The 21,930-nt window shown below is 37.3% G+C and overlaps 1 protein-coding gene across 1 annotated transcript in view; it reads right to left on the bottom strand.

Moving 5' to 3' along the window:
• LOC150079586 (uncharacterized) overlaps positions 1 to 21,930 on the bottom strand; it is a 1,000,533-nt gene that overhangs the window by 301,296 nt on the left and 677,307 nt on the right. Inside the window, exon 10 of the mRNA XM_090383129.1 lies at positions 2,300 to 2,630. Within this exon, the coding sequence (XP_090239255.1) occupies positions 2,300 to 2,630 (331 nt within the window). The remainder of the gene's footprint in view (positions 1 to 2,299; positions 2,631 to 21,930) is intronic.

Raw genomic sequence — 21,930 nt, 5'->3', positions numbered from 1 at the left:
AAATCGTTTTGAATATTTTCGTTAGATTCTTTTAATTGCGTTAATTTGATTTTTAATTGTTTTATATTGATTTGAATTGTGTTAAATTGATTATTTAATTATTTATATTTTACTCTAATGTACCGGTAAGTTGTCGATTTTTTCGTTTTTTCCGTTTTAATTTCTGGAGGGTATCATACGGAAGTGTTCTACGCACTATATTGAGGTAAACTCCTCTTATTATTTTACTAATAGTACAAATATATAAATAAACAACATAATAAATAAATAAAAACTGCTGCCGCTCTAATTGGACCGCATGGCTTTTTTACTCACTCTATATAAAAATTACAAATATGGTTATGTACTGGACCCCTATCCAGAAAGCTTGGGACCAAAAGCTTTTTGAATTTCAGGTCCTTAGAAAGAGAAATTAGAACACAGGCAAAATAAATAATTAAAAACACACATAATTTTCACTATCTAAAAAAACAAGTGTTACAAAATACAGAATGATTTTCCTGAAATATAACATATTATTATATTGCAGTATAACTATAATTTTCTGCAATGTAATTTCCCTTGCAATATAACTTTATACTAGAAAATTCTGCACAAAAGTAATTGCATCTTGCTTGATACTGAATAATGAGTGAGACAGAATTATTGACTTTTGTCAGCAGAACGGTCCATAATTTTTTAAACAAGCCCTATAAAGTTAACTGTTTCATGTATTTAGACATATTTTTCAGCAAATCTATTATATTTTATACACTCACATAATATGTTGCTTGGGGATTAAACATTTTTGTTCCAGTCCCTTAAAAAAGTTCTTCATTTTTGAAGTAATGCATTTGTCAATTGGAAATTTTTCTTCTTCATTTGTTCCTTCATCAATATCATCATTAATATCTTCACCTTTACAGGATACATAACCATGTCAACTATTTCACTGCATAAAAAAAATTTAAGCAGTATGTGACTTTCTTATGTTGATCTGAGCTGTTTTCCACGCAAAAGTTAGTAGCACTTCATCCAGTGTGCTGCAAAAATTTGTTGTGGAGCAAATTTTTTTACTGACAAGTACCATGGCAGCAAATTTTTGAAATTATTTTACTAACAAGCACAGTAAAAGTACATTATGCCTGTATTTCACAGCAAATTCTTTTCAGTCTACCACGGTTGAATGTTCAGTTTGTATCTCTCCCCTCTGGCAATGGCAAAGTGATAAACACAAACTGAACGCTGCCAAATTTTTAAAAATGGCATAAAGGGATACCTAGCTTTTGACTTTTGTTCCCTGATGTGGAGTATCTGCTTGGATGCTTTCTAAAAATTTCCAAGTGGTATATGACTTTCTAATTTCAATGAAAGCTGTTTTACATACAAAAGTCAGGCATGCTTGACACTGTGATATAAAAGCATAAGAGGATATCTATCACCTTTGTTCAAGAGTGTACTTCTGGGCTATTGGACAAAAATTTTCATGAAAAGTGACTTAAATTCTAATATAAGCTGCTTTTTTTTGGTAGTTGTTGGTGCATAGGCTTCTGTGGCCATAATGCATCTCCCAAGGTTTTTGCAGTACTTTGATCCAAGCCCTAGGTGGGAATCGAACCCGCGACCTTTGGGTTGCCAGGCAGGCACTTTACCCAACTGGCTAGCCCAGCCGGCATAAGCTGCTTTACATCCAAACTCAAACTAATATTAGTGTCATGACGATCACCATCCCAAGAGCATACATAATTTAAGAAATTCAAACTTTTTCACTTAACTTTATTTATTTCTCAATGAAAATTGAGAGGGTAAAAAAACAAAAAACTGCAGACGTTAATTTCTTTGCTACTAAAAGTTCATGAACAGTGAAAACAAAACTTTGACCTGAGTGAGAGACAGGCATATTACAATGAAAGTTGTAATACATTCACCAATGAACACATGGTGGTAAAATAAGTTTGCCATAGTGTACACTGGAATCACATTTTACCAAGAACTTTACCTATACACTTATGGATTTCAGGTCTCCTTCTGTATTTTGCAATTCTGAATACAACATCCCATACTGTCTTTTAAATGCATAACTAAATATTTTTAGAGAGATTAAGATGAAAAAAAGATTTAGAGCTATTCTTTTGAACAAAGTTTAGTTTTTAAAACAAAAATACAGTCGAATCAAACTGAATCGAGTCGAATCAAATTCTTTATTGAATTTATGAAATCAAAATATGCCTATTTTAATTTTTATCAAAAATTACAATCATTTATTTTAAAGCTTGAAACTCCAGTAGTTTTCTTTTAAAACTTCTGAAGATAATGCTACCTAGCTTCTTCATCCACAACAGGAGTAACACTTCCTGACCTTGATTCATATAGGCGTTCCCCATATATACACTCCTCGTAGGTGGTTGGAGTATAATTTGAAAATGTTCTCTGATGATCGGCACGTCTTTCAGGCGATGATAAATAACCAGATTCTTGTGTTCTCCTCTCTGGAGAAGAATGATATGGTGCTTCATAGCGTCTTTCTGGAGATACATGATATGACACTTGGCCTGCAGCAGAATATGGACGTTCTGGAGGAGTTGCTCTGTATGCTCCCTGAGGTTCATGGCGACGTTCCGGAGACATGGGTAATGACTGTCCAACTGGAACTAAAATTGCATATATTAATAGAACATTCTTGGCAAAATCTAATATTCTAATACAAGAAAATATTAAAAAAAAAAAATCTAATATATTAATAGATATAACTATATTTTATTAGCATATTGAATATGCTATAAGCATATTCAAATATGCTAATAAAATGCACTTCATAATACTATACTTTTAATGTAATTCAACAACTATGTCCTCCTCAACAGTTTAGTGGAGGACATAGTTGTTTCAGTTAGCATTCATTTGAATAGGTCTGATTTTGAATTTTGTCGGAGACTGGAGGAATTCTTAACCCTTTCACAGCTGAGTTCCTAGAATGCAAGTGAGCTCGTATTGGCAAGTTCTTGAAAAGCATAAGGTCCTAAGATGGCAATTTTCCCAAAATAGTGTGGGCTACAGGTAGTGAGTTTCTGAAGGTAGTGATGGTTTTTTTTGTAGAATTTAAGTTTTGATAAAATGAATACTTTATACATAACACTCTTTAGATATTAATTTGTTCTTATTGTAACTTGACTGTCCAACACTAGAATGAAGTTACTACCAAAAATAAAATCAGAATTAAAAAAATTGTAACAAAAAAATTCATGAAAAAATAAATAAAAAAATAATTTTTCTGTTGCATGTTATAATATCCTCTACATTTATTTATGCATCATATTATTCAGTTTCATCAACTTATAGGTCAGAAGTCCACAGAATTTATTAAATTTTGGCATTTTATTGCAGAATTGGCCAAATGATGCTAACAGTACAAGTTTTTCCTTCAGATTTTCAAAGATATTTTCTTATTGCTATCCATTACAAACTGTTTACAATTACTTGCAAGTACTAAGTGAAGATTTCTAGACATTATTTGAAATGAATCTGAAACAAATATATTTATGTACAAATTACAGGGATCTCACACATGAAAATTATACATATATGTACATATGCACATAACTCTACTGAGCCTTCACATGAAAACATATGTACATACTCATGAAAGAGCTGCTTCAATTGAGGCTGTAATTATCCAGTCTTAAGCAGATCAGGAAGTGGAAGGAGTAAGGTTCTCCCATGAACACACACTTGTACAGACATAATACATAGTGCAATTTGACCTTAGAAGCTAATATGCTATATAAATAACAATGACAGCAATATGCATTTTTAATTTTAATATATTCATACCGGGAGTCTATGAAGCCAAAAAGCAGATTTCATTGTTTGAGTATAATATATAATAATATTTATAAAACATAAATAGATATTTATTCTTGTGGTTTTTTTTTTTTTTTTTTTGGCTGATGCTGCATAAGCTTGCTTTCTTGCATCAAATGCCTCTACTAATGCTAATGCTAATATAATACCTACTTAAGTTTAAAACAAAACATAAAAATAAATTTAATTTTTGTGTTCTTTTTGAACAACCCTTAATATACAGTGATTAATAATATGAACCTATTTATCACGTATTCTGACTCTTTGAGAGAAATTTACTTTATTTAGACTAGCAGCTGGTCTAAAAAGCTAAAAAATATCTATTGCAGCTGTTGCTAATTGGCAGAAATAACATTTTTGCCAAGTTTCAAGTTTTCTAATTGCTATTTCTGTCCTGGTTTCAAACTAAAGTCAGAATGTGTCAAGATGCTACAGTGATCCAGGTCAAGTGAAGCACTCTCAGTTTAAAGGTGCAAGCTAACTTCACTTGACAAGTTAAATGGCCTTATAGTCAGATAATGCTTCAGAATTAGAAAAAAATTTTTCTCACTTGATGAGAATAGTTATACTTTAAACTTAACATAATCTATTTATTCTAGTAAGAATGTATAGAAAATTCACATTTCAGCTGTGATATGCTGTTGTTTCTTTGTGTTTAACGGTGCAAGGGCAGCAAAACCATAATGTGCCTAATCTCAGGTGAGAAATGACACAGTTTACTGAAAGGTTTTTTCTTAATATTTACAATGCATTATAATATTGAATGCATTTGGGATAGGTAAAAATTCTGGTTACATCCGGTGTATCTGCTAACAGTCGGGCTAGCATAAGAGGTGCACTTATGGTAGAAAATGGGCCTAAGGCAGTGTCTGTCTTTGTCGTGTAAGGGACAATCTATAAGTAGATGTTGAACTTTAAGCTGCATATTACAGTTTGGACATCCTGTAGGATTGGTGGCCTTAAGCAGATGCAAATGAATTAGGTGGGTGTGTGTGCTATCTATAGTCTAGTGAGTATAACTTCTTGTCTGTCATCTCAGATATTGGATTTCCATGCTTTCAGGTTTTTCTTTATACAGAATAACTTGTTGTTAGTTTGGTTTTCTCAGATTTGTTGACATTTTTTTGCACATCGTTGCATAATGATAGACCTGTAATTTGAGAATGATACACTGAAGGAAGGATCGCTAGTGTTAATTACAGTTTTGGCAGCTAAATCTGCACAACTGTTTCCCAGGATACTGCTATGACCAGGGATCCAGCAGAAGGTGATGCTCTGGCTATACATTTAATTTGGTTAGAATATCACAGATCTGTATGAATAATGGATTGTCATACTTTTCCTTCCACTTGAATTGCACTGATTAAATCCATGTATTAATGGCGAGTGGCATGATTGTTGCCCACGCAAAATTTAAAGCTGTAATAATTGCATAGGGTTCTGCAGTGAAGCTGTTACATTCAGTTGGAAGTTTCTCGGCTATGGTGATATTGGGAAAAACTGCAGCTGCACCGACACGACTGTCAGTTTTCGATCCATCTGTATATGCTGGAGTGAACTGTGCATATTATGCTGTCAGTGATGTATACAACTGTAATATGTCCTGCAGGGAGTGGGAATTTTTTCCCAAGTTGAAAGTTATAAATTGCATGGTGGTATGTGGTACATCCAGGGAGGTACTGTACAAGAGACAGTAGAATGTGTATGTCATTTAAGTCAAGCTGCCAATCAGTAAGTGTAGACTGAAGTCATATCCCTGTTGATGGGTAGGCTCTGTAAAGGTTACCCCATTTTGGAGAGAAATGTAGTTTCCAAGTTGGGTAATTCAGTTGTCCTTGAGTTTTGCTGCATAGCTTACTAAGAGAGTTTTTCTGTGTAAATGTGAGAAAGGTTCATTGGCTTCAGCATAAAGGCTCTGGATAGGAGATGTATGATATGCACTGAGTCGAAGGAAAATAAGACCACCATGATGCATAGGATCAAGCCACCATAGTGGGCTTGGTCTAGCAGGGCTGTACACTATAGAGCCATCACCTAGTTGTGACTACATTAGCATGTGGCAGATTCAGCAGTTTAAATTGGTCAGTTCCCCATGTTTTCACAGTTATGTCTGTCTGTCTTTGTTGTGTATGGGACAATCTGTTGGTTGGTTGGTTGGTATGTTGTTTAATGGCGCAAGGGCTGCTAAGGCCATACTGTGCCTGATTCTATTCGGTAGTGCAATTACCAGTTAAAATCTGTAAAATAATCCTTCTGCTTTAAGAAATAAAAGAACTCAGGTAGATTTGCATTGTCTCCAATCAGATGTGTTAATGTCAAAGGTTCTTGCAGATGTGAAAGCGATTTGAAAATTTTGTTTCGATAATTATTATAATGATTGCAATTTATTAGAATATGTCTCACCGTAAGTGTAGTCTGACAAAATGTACAAATAGGCGGATCTTCCCCCTTGAGGAGATAAATATGCGTTAGATACGTATGCCCAATACGCGTCCTAGCCAGGATGACCTCCTCTTGCCTATTTGATCGCATGCTTGAGGGCCATAACTTAGGTTCCTGTTTAAATTGTAGTAGTTTATTGCCGTACTGAGCCTGCCAGATTTGCAACCATTGCTCTTCACACACGTTTTTTACGACTGATTTGTAGTCTGTGTATGGCACTTTGTAGTTAGGAGATCTTACATTGATTGCATGATTAGCGGCTTGATCTGCGTATTCATTTCCTTTGATGCCTACATGACCTGGTATCCAACAGAAACTGACTGATTTGTTTACAGCTTGTAACGCAATAATCTGTGATCTAATTTGCTTCAAGACAGGGTGGATTGGTTTGGATGGATTTTTCAATGATTTTATTGCACTCAGAGAATCAGAGTAGATCATAATTCGCTTCCTGGAGAGATTTATCACGTGATCCAGAGCTATTTTAATTGCCAACAGTTCAGCAGAATAGACGCTGCATTCCTTTGGAAGGGACAAAGAAGTAGAAAAGATAGAAGAGACTGCCGCCGCGCCCACTGTCGTACTTGTTTTCGAGCCATCGGTATATATTTGAAGACACCGAGAATTTTCTGCGACATGTGCAGCATGGAGTTTCCTGATGGTAATGTCTGCTGCTTGCTTTTTCCCCCATTGTTGGAATGAGAAGTCACAGTCCGGTGTATAATCAGACCACGGAGGGTCGTGATTGCACATTTCCTGAAAGGCATTACCCATGTCTAGATTCCAACATTGTGATAACTGTAGCAACCTTATCCCAACAGGCTTGTTTTCGTTAGGTTTGTTTTGATAAAACGTGGTCCATTGGGGCTCAAATAAGTATGGCGAGACAGGATGAAAAGGAAGACTCCGTATTTTTGCTGCATAGTTGAGGATCAACATTTTCCTCCGAAGATGGAGTGGAGGTTCATGTGCATCTATAAATAGACTCTGTACAGGGGATGTTCTGAATGCTCCTAAAGCAGTTCTTAGGGCACTGTGATGGATAGTGTCTAGCCGAGTTAGTGCACTTTTCCTGGCAGAGTCATAGATTGGAGCTCCGTAATCCAAACGAGATCGAATTAATACCCGATATAGTCGAAGCAGAGTGTATCGGTCAGCACCCCATGTCAATGAAGAGAGTACTCGGAGGATATTTAATTTTTTCAAGCAAATGGTTCTCAGATATGTGATGTGTTGTAAGAAGTTTAATTTATTGTCCAGCATTAGGCCAAGATATCTGATACTATTGGAAAGAGGTATGGTGAAATTTTTAAGATGTAGTTCAGGCTCAGGGTGGATCTTACGTTTTTTACAGAAATGAATACAGTTAGATTTTTGTGCTGATAAGCGGTAGCCATTGCGAGACATCCACAGCTCAATTTTATTAATTGAGATTTGAAGCTGTCTCTCAATAGAATTCATAGTTTTGCCTTGGCACGAAATCATGGGGTCATCTGCATAATGATATAATTCTACCGTGCTTGGAATATCATGGATGATATTGTTTATTCTTATTAAAAATAGAGTAGGGCTCAAGACAGATCCTTGAGGGACCCCCTCCTCTTGTATATGAATTCTAGAAAGAACATTTAGGTGACTAACCTGAAAGGTTCTGCCCTGGAGAAAGCTCTGAATAAACAAAGGAAGCCTGACTCGTAGACCAAAGGTGTGAAGATCCCGAAGAATACCGAAACGCCATGTTGTATCAAAGGCCTTTTCTAAATCGAAACTTACCATAACGAGGTGGTCATTTCTGACAAAAGCGTTTCTGATGTTTGATTCTGCTTTGGTCATCATATCTAATGCAGATCTATTTTGCCGAAAGCCATACTGATTTTTATGCAAGATGTTATGTGACTCAAGAAACCAGGTGAGGCGCTTTAGAACCATTTTCTCCAGTGTTTTCCCCAAACAACTAGTTAAGGAAATTGGACGATAATTTTCTGGATTAGAGAGGTCTTTTCCTGGTTTAGGGATGGCTAATACAAGTGAATGTTTCCAAGAGCGAGGATAAACATGTTCCTCAAAAATTCTGTTAAAAAATATTAAAAGAATTTGTAAAGCAGTATCATTCAAGTGTTTTAGCATAACATAAAATATACCATCAGGGCCAGCTGCACTATTGGGTGATCTGTTAAGAGCATCCGTTAACTCGGATATAGTAAAAGGCTGATTATACGGAAGAGACAGACCGGTGTTGAAATTTAACTTATACCTTTCTGCTACCACTTTAATTTGTTGGAATGAAGTATCATATGAATTTGCTGCTGAAATTTTTGCAAAGGCTTTAGCAAAAGCGTTTGCAATGTCTTTGGAGGAAGACAGTTCCTGTCCATTACAGATCAATATTGGAGAGGATGACAATGGATATTTGCCATTCAGATGTTGGATTTTCCTCCAGATTAATCTAGTATCAGTGTTTTTGGTGATAGTGGAAGCGAACTGAATCCAAGAATCTTTTTTGGCTTTCCTTCTTATTTGTCGTGCTTTAGCATTTAATTTCTTGTAATTTATAAGATTAATAATAGTGGGATGCTTGCGGAAAATATTCCAAGCTTTGTTCTTTTCTTTTTTTGCTATATTACATTCATCATTCCACCAGTAGTTTTTGCACCTGCGTGGATGAGTCGACGACTGAGGAATAGTTTTGTCAGCTGCTGCTAGTATCCGTTTAGTAATATGGTCATTAGCTTCATCTATTGACTGGTTCAGAATGAAGTTTTTATCTAAAACTGTACTTAAGGAAAATTTTTCCCAGTTTGCCTTTGTAAATTTCCATCTTCTGCGAGTTTCCGGATAGGCGGTGGGGGTAGTTTGGAATTTACAAGTAACTGGAAGATGATCACTATTGTGGGGATTATCCAATACCGTCCAATGTATACTTGGGTACAGAGCGGGGGAGCAGATAGATAGATCTATGGCCGAAGTATTTCCTGAGGGAAAATGGACATGAGTATGTGCACCGGTGTTCAGCAAAGTTAAATTTTGTTTGTCCAGTAATGTTTCTATTAGCTGCCCTCTCTTATCCATATGGAGACTTCCCCATAACGGGTGGTGTCCATTAAAGTCACCCATCAAACAAAAAGGAGGTGGTATCTGGGTAAGGAGCTCATCAAAATCTCGGAGTATATACGCTTGGTTTGGTGGAAGATAAATAGAAACAAGAGATAAAGATATTCCAATTTCTATTCTTACAGCAACAACTTCTAAATTAGTTTTTAAGGGGATTTGTCTGGACGGAATAGTAACGGATACCAAAACCGCTACACCTCCATGGGCTGCAGTTGTTGCATTCCTGTCACGCCTGTACAAAATATATTTCTTTATTGAGGGGGTCACTTGTGGAGTTAAAAATGTTTCCTGTAAACAAATAGTAACGGATACCAAAACCGCTACACCTCCATGGGCTGCAGTTGTTGCATTCCTGTCACGCCTGTACAAAATATATTTCTTTATTGAGGGGGTCACTTGTGGAGTTAAAAATGTTTCCTGTAAACAAATGCCTGCTGGATTGAAATCTCGGATTAGGTCATAAAGTTCATCTGTATTAGTAAGTAGTCCTCGACAATTCTATTGTAAAATGCACTTCATTATTTAGTTTTAGTGGTAGGATGATCCGGTTGCCTTTTAGAGGCAGTAGGCTTATTGCGATCTATTTTAATTTTATCTTTTTTAGGAAAGGTAGGCCGTCCAGTGTCCATATCGGGGCAATCTGTAAGTAGATGTTGAACTTTAAGCTACATATTACAGTTTGGACATTCTGTAGGATTGGTGGCCTTAAGTAGATGCAAATGAATTAGGTGGGTGTGCTCTATCTGTTTAGTTTTTTCATCCTATCTTCAGTTTTTTCAGGCATATTATCCAGGGGTTTTTTATATGGTCGAAAGTAAGTTTCTTATTCAAAAATTACACATAGGAGGTGGACACTATAAACCAGGCCTAGGCAAACTTTTTGGCTGAAGGGCCACATTAGGAATTCAAAAAGAAGGCGGGCCGCACGTAAAATACTATTTTTAGATATATATTATTTGTTATCACGAAAAAGAAATATAACATAAAAAAATTATTCTCTAACAACCAAGAATTTAATGAGATGAATGGAACTGTTTTACATCTTTTAACATTTTTTTTAATTTCGGGTGTTAATTTTGTAGTTGAGCTTCTTAAAACTGCTTGTAAATGTTCATCGGTGATGCTTGATCGTAAAGAATTTTTATTTAGATTCATGATGGAAAATGTTTGTTCACATATGCAGGTTGATCCAAAAATAACCAACATTTTTCGGGCAAAATCTTTAAGTTCGTTGAATTTGTACGAATTAAGAGTATTGTAAAATTTGCAGATTTGCTCACGACGGTGCAATCAATTCCTTTAAATCAGAATCACACTGCAGATTTATAATCTGAAGTTATAATTCACTCGGTGCACTATCAATTTCTATTGAAAATGGGTCGCGCACTATTGCCAAACTTGACTCAATTTTTCGGAAGTCGCCAAATCTTTGTGAAAAGTCATCATTCAGCACATTGATAATTTCACATATTTTTCAAATTTATTTTCTGGAATCTTCAGCAACTTCATGGTTGGAAAGTGGTCTAGCTTGTTAATCAATAAATGTTGAAGGAACAACTGGAGTTTTAATTGAAATCCATTCAAACTTTTTACCATATCATGGGCGTATAAATTTTTCCATTGTAACACGGTGGTGAAAGTATTTAAGTGTGTCACGATGTCTACGGTAAACGCAAAATTACAAATCCAGTTATTATCAGTTAATCCGGGAAATTCCATAATATTTTTCAGTTTTAAAAACAGAATGATGTCATCTTTAAGATCCCATACTCGTCGAAGAACTTTTCCTAAGCCATTGAATTTGGCTATGATAAGGAATATCTGTGTACTCGGATTCAATATCTTGAAGAAAATTAACGAATTGTCTGTGTTTCAGGCCCCTCGATCGTATTAAATTTACTAGTTTAATAATACAATATGTGACATGTTCGACTTTTAACACATTTACATAATACTTGTTGATGTATAATACAATGAATTGTAATTAAATTATAATCAGGATAATTTTCACAAATTTTATCCTGAATTTTCTTTAACGCTCCAACATTTTTACCTGCCAAACTTGGTGCTCTGTCAGTTGTTACACTTACCATTTTGTTGCACTGTAAATTATATCTTGTTAAGCATTTTCAACTTTCTCAAATATATCAGCCCGTTGTTTGGTCTTTAAGAGATTCCATTGAAAGAAGCTCTTCAATAATTTCAAAATTAGAGGTACATCCACGTATGAAAATTAATAACCGTGCAGTATTCTTTTGGTTGTTACTTTCATTAAGAGCTATCGAGTACCATGTTATGGATTCTAATACTGATAATAATTGCTCATTCAAATTTGTATCGATACATTCAATTCTTCTTACCACGGTTCGCCAAGATAAAGTTATATTCTCAAATTTGTGTTTAATGTCAGGACATATAATTCCACAAGCTTCAGTAATACATTCTTTAATATAGTCTCCATCAGAAAAAGGCTTGTTGCTTTTTGTTGCAATTATATGAGAAATAACAAAACTTGCCTCTACAGTAGCTTCTTGTTCCTTAGTGAGCCACGTAAACACATTTTGTTGTCTAGATAAATTTTGAATCAATCCATCAGCAGTTTTCTTTCTTGCTTCTGGAGTTAAATTGGCACCATATTCGGAATGTTTAGTAGTGAAATGTCTTTTAATATTGTACTCTTTCAACACTGAGACACTCGCCCGGCAGATGAGACAAATAGTCTTGTTATTTATGTCAGCAAAAAAATATTTTGTGTTCCATTCTTCATTGAAGACACGATGCTCTTGTTGAATTTTTCGTTTTTTATTCATTTTTAAAAGGGCGTAAATATTATTTTTATCGCTACTGGCACCAAGAGAAAATAACCAAACTGTGGGATGACAGAGAAAACAGATTGGAACTGCGGCCAGTCAGCAGTCCTATCCTATTACTCCGCCACCGCAGCAAAGCCGGTTGTCGTCATTACAGATTGTCTGTTACCATAGTTTCGCACGGTTAGTTTATAATCACAAATTATACCATTATAAAAGCACCCATTGGCTCGCTCCGCTTCGTGCACAATTTCAAATTCTATCTCAATTTGAACAGTACAGAGATGATACAACAATTTACAGGTCAATAAATTCTATAATGTATTACATATGCAAATTTATTTTTCAAAAAGGCATCACAAAAGGCATAAAATAAGTAAACTTTTTTCGAAAATGCAATTAAAGCTCGCGGGCTGCACAAAAATGTGCGGCGGACCGCATGCGGCCCACAGGCCATAGTTTGCCTGGGCCTGCTATAAACTGTAGGAATTACTCGAGTGTCGTTGTTGTTTAAAAGCTATTGGCACAAGAGCAGCTTAGGCTATAATGCACCTAGCCTACATAGGAGAGTTTTGTATATTAGCATTTTTTCACTTTTCTTACTGTGGTTTAGAATAATGCCAAGATTCTGCTTTATATTTGTGTGGATTCTCTATAAATGGTATACTATTAATTTTATATGTTTTGAAAGTATCCAATTAACTTAAGGAAAAAAACTTTAGTAATATTTAGCAGTCATCTAAAATTGTTTTAAGCATTAAGTTGTTTTGTGCATTCATTATTGTTTGCAAGGCTCTGATGTTCACTATGAAATTTTGGACACTTGATTGTCCAGTCGAAGTTATGGATCAGGATGTAGATTTCATTTGCTACAAATGTGTATCCCAATGGTCTTTTGAAATGAGAGTGGGACATTATTCTTGCTAATACACATAACAATTTTGTTGATGGCACCTTGCAACTATCTTTCCACCATTCAAATATTGGGAGAACGTCAGGAGATACTGAGGTCATCTGCATACAGAGTGGCTGATACTGTTTTTGGTAGGTTCTGCATTATCAAGTTTAAATTTTATGATGAATAAAGTGTCACCAAGTATTGAGCCCTGTAGTACTCCTTCCTCTTGGATATGTTTGCAAAGATAAATGATTATGGAGTCGAACGTGAAAGGTCTGTTCGTGCAGAAAGTTTTTGATGAACAGTAAGATTTCCATGCAATCCTAGGTTGTAAATGTCCTGTAGTATTCCATATCTCCATGCAGTGTAAAATGCTTTTTCTATGTCAAACAATATCGTAATTGTGCAGTCAGATATGAAATTTAATATTAACAAGACCGCATACGCAGGTGGGATCTTGTCAATGACATACAGGAATTTTACCAGCAGGGATAAGGAGGTAATTATCCCCTTGTAAAAGGCAATGTTCAGGCCACACCTCGAGTACTGCAAACAGGTCTGGAGGCCTCATTTTAGGAAGGATGTGGAGCTGCTGGAATGAGTACAGAGAAGGGCAAAGAATCTGGGCAAGAGGAAGAATGCTATTTCAGCTGATCTTACTTAATCCATTCAAAGACTTCAATACCTCAATCAGATCACCTCGGAGATGCTTAGTTTCTGTATGTTGCAATTTGCAGAAGTTAAGCCTTTCTTGGTAAGAGTATCCCTTTGTTCCTCCTCAACAATCTTGTTGCCCTTCTCTATACCCATTCCAACAGCTCTACATCCTTCCTAAAATGCGGACTCCAAACCTGTATGCAGTACTCAAGATGTGCCTAACCATTTCCACATGCAATGGGATAATCACCTCCTTATCCCTGCTAGCAAAATTCCTGTATATAATTGACAAAACTCCATGACCTGTCCTGGCAGTCTGTCTATACTAATTAGAGAACTTCATATCTGACTGCACTATCAGACCAAGTCTTTTTCATTTTCCATCATCCTGAGTATAGTAACACACAGTTGGTATGTTGCACTATGCCAGGTGTGTCAAGAGACTGGAACTGGTAGTGTTTTGCATTCTGACAATTGAAATCATCAATTATATGAGAAATAACAAAACTTGCCTCTACAGTAGCTTCTTGTCCCTTAGTGAGCCACGTAAACACATTTTGTTGTCTAGATAAATTTTGAATCAATCCATCAGCAGTTTTCTTTCTTGCTTCTGGAGTTTTCAAAGCATCAGTTTTCAAAGCCCCAATGACGTCAAAGGTCCTTTACGCAAACCTTGAGGTTTCCAATATTCACGTAGTGCTGCATTAGCATTACTATTATTGTGACAGAACAGTTTTACTAAAAGAGAATGTTCCTTTTTTTGTAAGAGCCATAATGGTTATTGATGGTGGCATTGACCTTTCTGCTTTCATCTAACAGGATGACATTTGCATAAGCAGCACGTCTTGAAGTAAATTGCAACTTTTACATATCTGCAGCACTGTTCCCCTGGTGGCAGAAATTCAAACAAATTTTTTTTCTTCTACAGATCGCTTCCCCATACCCTAAATTTCTAGGGTTGAATTTGAAAGTGTCTGCAATTCTGACCAGACACAACAGGAGGGAGTATATGATGAGAGCCTTGTCGATCAATTCGGCCCTGGAAAGATTGCGCAAGGCTCAAGGGGTAGAATTTTTTTCAGCCTGTACTGTACTTATTAACAGGAGAGACTGCTTCTACAGGGATGGGATACACTTAAATAGAAAGGGTGCAAGAATATTTGCTGATGCTATCGAGGCAGTGTTAGGTGGGTCGGAAAACTGCTAGCTTGGGGGGAGACAAAGACTAATAGATTAACAGCAGCCACTGGCAGAGGTGAAAGAGATTCTTGCACTGCTTCTATTGGAATGAGCAGAAGCCTGAAAAACAAGATGCAGAATATTTCAGAGACTGCTGGGATTCATTGCGGTACAATTATACACATGGGTTGTGTTAGGGTAGCTAAGAATAGAAACAGGTGCATGTGTACTTGCGTGAACACCAATGCTAGGAGTTTAGTAAATAAATTTGATGAATTTGAGGTATTACTCAAACCATCAAAGGCAGATAGTATTGGTATTTCAGAGACGTGGTGTCACACAGATATAAGGAATGCAGAACTGGAATTTGGGGAGTACAACGTCTACAGAAAGGATAGACAGGATAGGAAGGGAGGAGGGGTTATGCTATTAGTTAAGAAACACATAAAATCCAAGGAAGTGAAGCCAGTCAACATCGCTGGACAGTGCAGTGCTGAGTCAGTTTGGTGTGACATAAGCATTGGAAGATAAAAATTGAGAGTAGGAGTGTGCTATAGGCCTAATGACTCTGATGAGTATAATAAGAAACTGTACAGGGAAATAGAGTGGGCCAGTAAATCAGAGAGTCAGAATGGGGGATTTTAATTTCCCAGATATTGACTGGAATTTGGGGGCTGGTCACTCACACACTAGCAAGGCTTTTGTGGATTTATTGGATGATTGTTTTCTACATCAGCATGTTCGGGAGGCAACTAGAGGGAGTAATACTCTTGATTTGATTATCAGTAGTGATTCTTCATGCATTAAGAATCTGCAGATAAATGAACCACTAGGTGGCAGTGATCACAGTGTGCTGAAGTGGGATTTACTCAAAGAGGTAACTACCATTAGTGACTACGATGGACTGAGGCAGTATTTAAATTCTATACAGTGGGACCAACTGATGATGTTACCAACAGTAAATTCAAAATGGGAACTCTAGAAGGAAGGGGATGAATCAGATTGGTCCACTTGATATTGATGGGTCAACTATTGATGATCCTGCTCAGGTAGCTAACAAACTAAATGAATATTTTGTATCGACATTCACATATGAGGAGTTATCTCCCCTTGGACTCAGGGGAGATTCCCACAGACTGGAGATGTGCAAATGTGTCCCGAATTCACAAAGGAGGATCAAAGGCTGACACAAGTAATTATAGACCTGTGAGTTTAACTTCTGTTCCAGAAAAATTAATGGAGGCACTGGTTAAAGAAGCACTGCAGGATCATCTAGACAAGACTTCAGTTATAGCTCAGTTTTGTTAAGGGGAAGTCTTGCCTGACCAATTTGATTGGATACTATGATGCAGTCACAAAAGAATTGGATGCAGGGAATAACTTTGATATTATATACTTGGATCTTAGAAAGGCTTTTGATACTGTTGAATAGGAAGACTGCTGCACAAATTGTAGCAGTGTGCATTGGAGGCAAATTGCTGCTATGGATAAAGGGGTGGTTGAGGAGGAGAAGACAGAGAGTGGCAATTAATGGACACTGCTCATCGTGGACTAATGTTATTAGTGGAGCCCCTCAGGGTTCAGTGTTGGGTCCATTATTGTTTTCTGTATTTATAAATGATATTGATGATGGTATATCAAGCTTAATGTCCAAGTTTGCAGACGATAGGTTGGCAGGGTTGTCAAGGACACTACTGACACTATGCTGCTGCAACAGGATCTGGAAAGGTTGAGGTGATGAGCTGAGAGGTAACAAATGAAGTTTAACATTGACAAATGTAAAGTACTACATATGGGAAACAGCAACCCCAAAGCAACGTATCAACTCTGTGTTACTACCCTGACAGTGGTAGAGAATGAAAGGGTCTGGATTTGGTTGTGCAGGCAGATATGAAGTTCTCTGAGCAGTGCAGACGGGCTACAAGAGTAGCTCATGGTGTATTGTCAATGATATATAGGAATTTTTCTAGCAGGGATAAGGTGATTATTCCCTTGTATAAGGCAATGGTCAGGCCACACCTAAAGTACTGTATACAGGTCTGGAGGCTTCATTTCAAGAAGGATGTAGAGCTGCTGGAACGAGTACAGAGAAGGGAAACAAGATTAGTGAATGGAACAAAGGGGTGCTCTTACGAAGAAAGGCTTAAGTTTTGCAAATTACAGTGTCTGGAGACTAGGCACCAGCGAGGTGATCTGATAGAGGTGTATAAAGCCTTGAATGGTTTCAGCAAGCTCAATGCTGATGGGATTCTTCCTCTTGCTCAGATTCTGCACCTGAGGGGTATAAATTCAAATTGAGGAAAGACAGATGTAGGATAGACGTGTGGAAATTTGCCTTTAGCCAGCGGGTGGTTGGTTGGTGGAACAGACTTCCATCCCTTGTCGTGGTAGTTGATAGCCTAAATAATTTTAAGGCTCAGTTGGACAGGTATTTCGAACAAACAGAGGGGTGGGTTTTTTTTGTTTTTTTTTGGCTGATGCTGCATAAGCTTGCTTTCTTGCATTAAGTGTCTCTACTAATGCTAATGCTAAATGATATACCCACTGATTTTCACAGTGCTACCTCTAACTGTTTTGATGCTAGGGTCTCCTGAATTGGAAAACTTATTTTATAACCACCTAGTACCTTGTTCAATATCATTAATAAATATAGAAAACAACAATGGGCCCAGCACTAAACTCTGTTACTCTAGTAATAACATTAATCCATAAAGATCAGCATCCATTCATAACCACTCTCTGTCTCCTCCCTCAATCCTCTTTATCCATAGCAAGTAAGATGCCCTTAAACTAGCTTGGCAATCAACGTGTTAAAGGTAGGAGGAGGTGGTTAGCTGTTGGGTAAACTGTATGTGCTAAAATAATGACCGGTGATCCAGAAAACTCACTAACCTGGCACCCCACAGGTCCCAACACTGCCGGATTAGTGATGGTCAACCTGTACAAGTTATATGATAGCAAATTTATTTTCTGCATCCAATTTCTTGGTTACTGTATCACAGTATCTAATAAAATTAGTCATGCAGGATCACCACTTAACAAATCCATGCTGTGAGTGCACTATACTATAAGTGCATTTCTGTCTAGATGGTCTTGCTTTACATTGTTAACCAGTGACTTCATTATTTTCCCTGGAAGAGAAGTTAAGCTAATGGGTCTGTAATTTCTAAAGTCACCTATTGATCTCCTTTGTGATTCACACATCTTTGGTCCATAGGAATCTCATCTGAATCTAATGATGCTCTCATAATTATGGCTAAGAGTTTGCTTACCTCCTTTGCTTACTCCCTTAATATAATAGGATAGATCCCAACCACCCCCAAGTGCCTGTTTTTTTATGTTAAGCTTCAATAATTTCTCTTCTACTTTCCACTCGATTATCACAAAATCATTCTCCTTATTAGATTTGATAGGGAGAATGATTCTGGCATTCCCTCCCTAAACTAACTCTCCACGCAGAATGTAAAGACAAAATACCTATTCAGGTCGTCATCAACCTGAGCACATCATCGATTTAAAGTAGATCAATGTGATTCATCCCCTTCCTTCTTGTCTTAACATGAGTAACAAAAAACTGTTGCTACTTTTCTTTGCATTCTTTGCCAGAAACTTTTCATAATCTGCCTTAGCTTGCCAAACCCTCTTTGTGACTTGACTGCAGACCAGTTTATACTTACTGTAGGTTTCTGTAACACCTGATAATTTATATGCTTCCCATGCATTTTTCTTCTATGCCATGAGTCTCATTAGTTCATCTGACATCCATTTAGGTCTAAACCTTGAACAGTATTTCTTAGTTGGTATGAAAAGCCTAGTAGCTTCTATAATTATTTCCTTGAATGCTTCCCATTTAGAATTTGTTGATAGTAACTTCATCACTTGGTCTCACTGTAAAGAATTTAAAAACTGTCTGAGATCACTGTAGTCTCCTTTACAAAGGCAAAAACCATTCTCTTTAACCTTGATGGTAGTTACATCTTTAAGCAAATACTACAGCTATACACTGGGATCACTGCCACCTACTGGTTCTTTTATCTGCAGATTCTTAATATATGTATAATCACTACTGATAATCAGATCAAGAGTATTACTCTCTCTTATTGCCTCTAACATGCTGCTGTAGAAAACAGTCATCCAACAAATCCACAAAAATCTTGCTAGTGTGTGAGTGACCAATCCACAAGTTCCAGTCAATATCTGGAAAGTTAGAATACCCTATTATAAGACATTCTGATTTCCTTGCCCATTATTTTCCGGTATAGTTATTCATTATATTCATCATACTCATTAGACCTATAACACACTTCTACTCTCATTTTTGTTTTCTTAGTACTTATGTCACACCAAACTGACTCAACATTTTACTCAACATTTTATGGGTGGCCATATTAACTGGATGCAGTTCCTTAGATTTTGATTCTTAACTAAGAGTATGACCCTCCCATCCTGTCTGTTCTGTACACATTATACTCCCCATACTGAAATTCTGCACCTCTTATGTCTGAGTGACACCATGTCTCCAACATTCCTACAGTGTCTGTATTTGACAACTTAACCAGTACTTCAAATTCATCAAATTTATTTATATTGTTCCTAGTATTAGTCTAAATGCAGGTATATATGCACATATTTTTGATCTTAGTTACCTTAACACAGCCCATGCATTTGCTTGTTCATGAGGACCCCCTGCAGAGGAGCAGACTTTGCAATCCCCAATACCTAATGAACTAATGAGACTCGTAACAGAGAAGAAAAATGCATGGGATGCATATAAATTATCAAACAACTCAGAAGCCTATGGCAGATATAAGCTAGTCTGTAATAAGGTCACAAAGGAGGTTAGGCAGGCGAAGACAGATTACGAGAAATCCTTGGCAAAAGATGCTAAGAAAAACAGCAAGGATTTCTTTACTTATATAAACTCTAAAAGGAAGGGGATGAATCTGATTGGTCCAATTGACATCGATGGTTCGACTGTTGATGATCCTGCTCAGATAGCAAACAAAGTGAATGGGTATTTTGCATCTACATTCACACATGAGGAATTAGCATTAGCATGAGCATTAGTAGAGGCATTTGATGCAAGAAAGCAAGCTTATGCAGCATCAGCCAAAAAAAAAAAAAAAACCACTTCCACTTCACCCCTCTGTTCGTTCAAAATACCTGTCCAGCTGAGCCTTAAACTTATTTAGGCTATCAACTTCCACCACAAGGGATGGAAGTCTGTTCCACCAACCAACCACCCGCTGGCTAAAGGCAAATTTCCGCACGTCTATCCTACATCTGTCTTTCCTCAATTTGAATTTATGCCCTCTCAGGTGATTTTTCTGAGCTAGAGGAAGAATCCCATCAGCATTGAGCATGCTTAAACCATTCAAGGCTTTATACACCTCTATCAGATCACCTCGCTGGTGCCTAGTCTCCAGACACTGTAATTTGCAAAACTTAAGCCTTTCTTCGTAAGAGCACCCCTTTGTTCCATTCACTAATCTTGTTGCCCTTCTCTGTACTCGTTCCAGCAGCTCTACATCCTTCTTGAAATGAGGCCTCCAGACCTGTATACAGTACTCTAGGTGTGGCCTGACCATCGCCTTATACAATGGAATAATCACCTCCTTATCCCTGCTGGAAAAATTCCTGTATATCATTGACAATACTCCATGGGCTACTCTTGCAGCCCATCTGCACTGCTCAGAGAACTTCATATCTGCCTGCACAACCACCCCCAAGTCCCTTTCATTCTCTACCTCTGTCAGTGTAGTACCACAGAGTTGATACGTTGCTCTGGGGTTGCTGTTTCCCATGTGTAGTACTTTACATTTGTCAATGTTAAACTTCATTTGCCACCTCTCAGCCCATCTGCTCAACCTTTCCAGATCCTGTTGCAGCAGCATAGTGTCAGTAGTGTCCTTGACAACCCTGCCAACCTTTGTATCGTCTGCAAACTTGGACATTAAGCCCGATATACCATCATCAATATCATTTATAAATACAGAAAACAATAATGGACCCAACACTGAGCCCTGAGGGACTCCACTAATAACATCAGTCCACGATGAGCAGCGTCCATTGATTACCACTCTCTGTCTTCTCCCCCACAACCACCCCTTTATCCATAGCAGCAATTTGCCTCCAATGTCACACTGCTCCAATTTGTGTAGCAGTCTTCCATGTGCAACAGTATCAAAAGCCTTTCTAAGTTCCAAGTATATAATATCAAAGTTATTCCCTGCATCCAGTTCTTTTGTGACTGCATCATAGTATCCAATCAAGTTGGTCAGGCAAGACCTCCCCTTAACAAAACCATGCTGTGTCTGAGCTATAACTGAAGTCTTGTCTAAATGATCCTGCAGTGCTTCTTTAACCAGTGCCTCCATTAATTTTCCTGGAACAGAAGTTAAGCTCACAGGTCTATAATTACTTGTGTCAGCCTTTGATCCTCTTTTGTGAATTGGGGTCACATTTGCACATTTCCAGTCTATGGGTACCTCCCCTGAGTCCAAGGAAGCTCTCATAATTATGGCTAAGGGTTTGCTTACTTCCTTTGCTGCCTCCTTTAATATAACTGGATAGATCCCATCCACCCCGGGTGCCTTTCTTGTGTTTATCTTCAACAGTTTCTCCTCCACTTTACTCCCAGTTATTTCAGGATTCTGTAGCTTACTGCTAGAGTTGAATACACCTCTGGCATTCCCCTCGCTGAATAACTCCTCATGTGTGAATGTCGATGCAAAATATTCATTTAGTTTGTTAGCTACCTGAGCAGGATCATCAACACTTGACCCATCAATATCAAGTGGACCCATCTGATTCATCCCCTTCCTTCTAGAGTTTACATAAGTAAAGAACTCTTTGCTGTTTTTCTTTGCATCCCTTGCCAAGCATTTCTCGTAATCTGCCTTCGCCTGCCTAACCTCCTTTGTAACTTGGTTGCATATCAACTTGTATCTATCATAGGCTTCTGTGTCATGTGTTAATTTGTATGTATCCCAT

The sequence above is a fragment of the Mastigoproctus giganteus genome, chromosome 10, assembly GCF_048544385.1.
Source record: "Mastigoproctus giganteus isolate SK-2022 chromosome 10, ASM4854438v1, whole genome shotgun sequence".
Lineage (NCBI taxonomy): Eukaryota > Metazoa > Arthropoda > Arachnida > Uropygi > Thelyphonidae > Mastigoproctus > Mastigoproctus giganteus.
The sequence above is the reverse complement of the archived record's forward strand: the minus strand, read 5'-3'. Positions and strand labels throughout refer to the sequence as shown.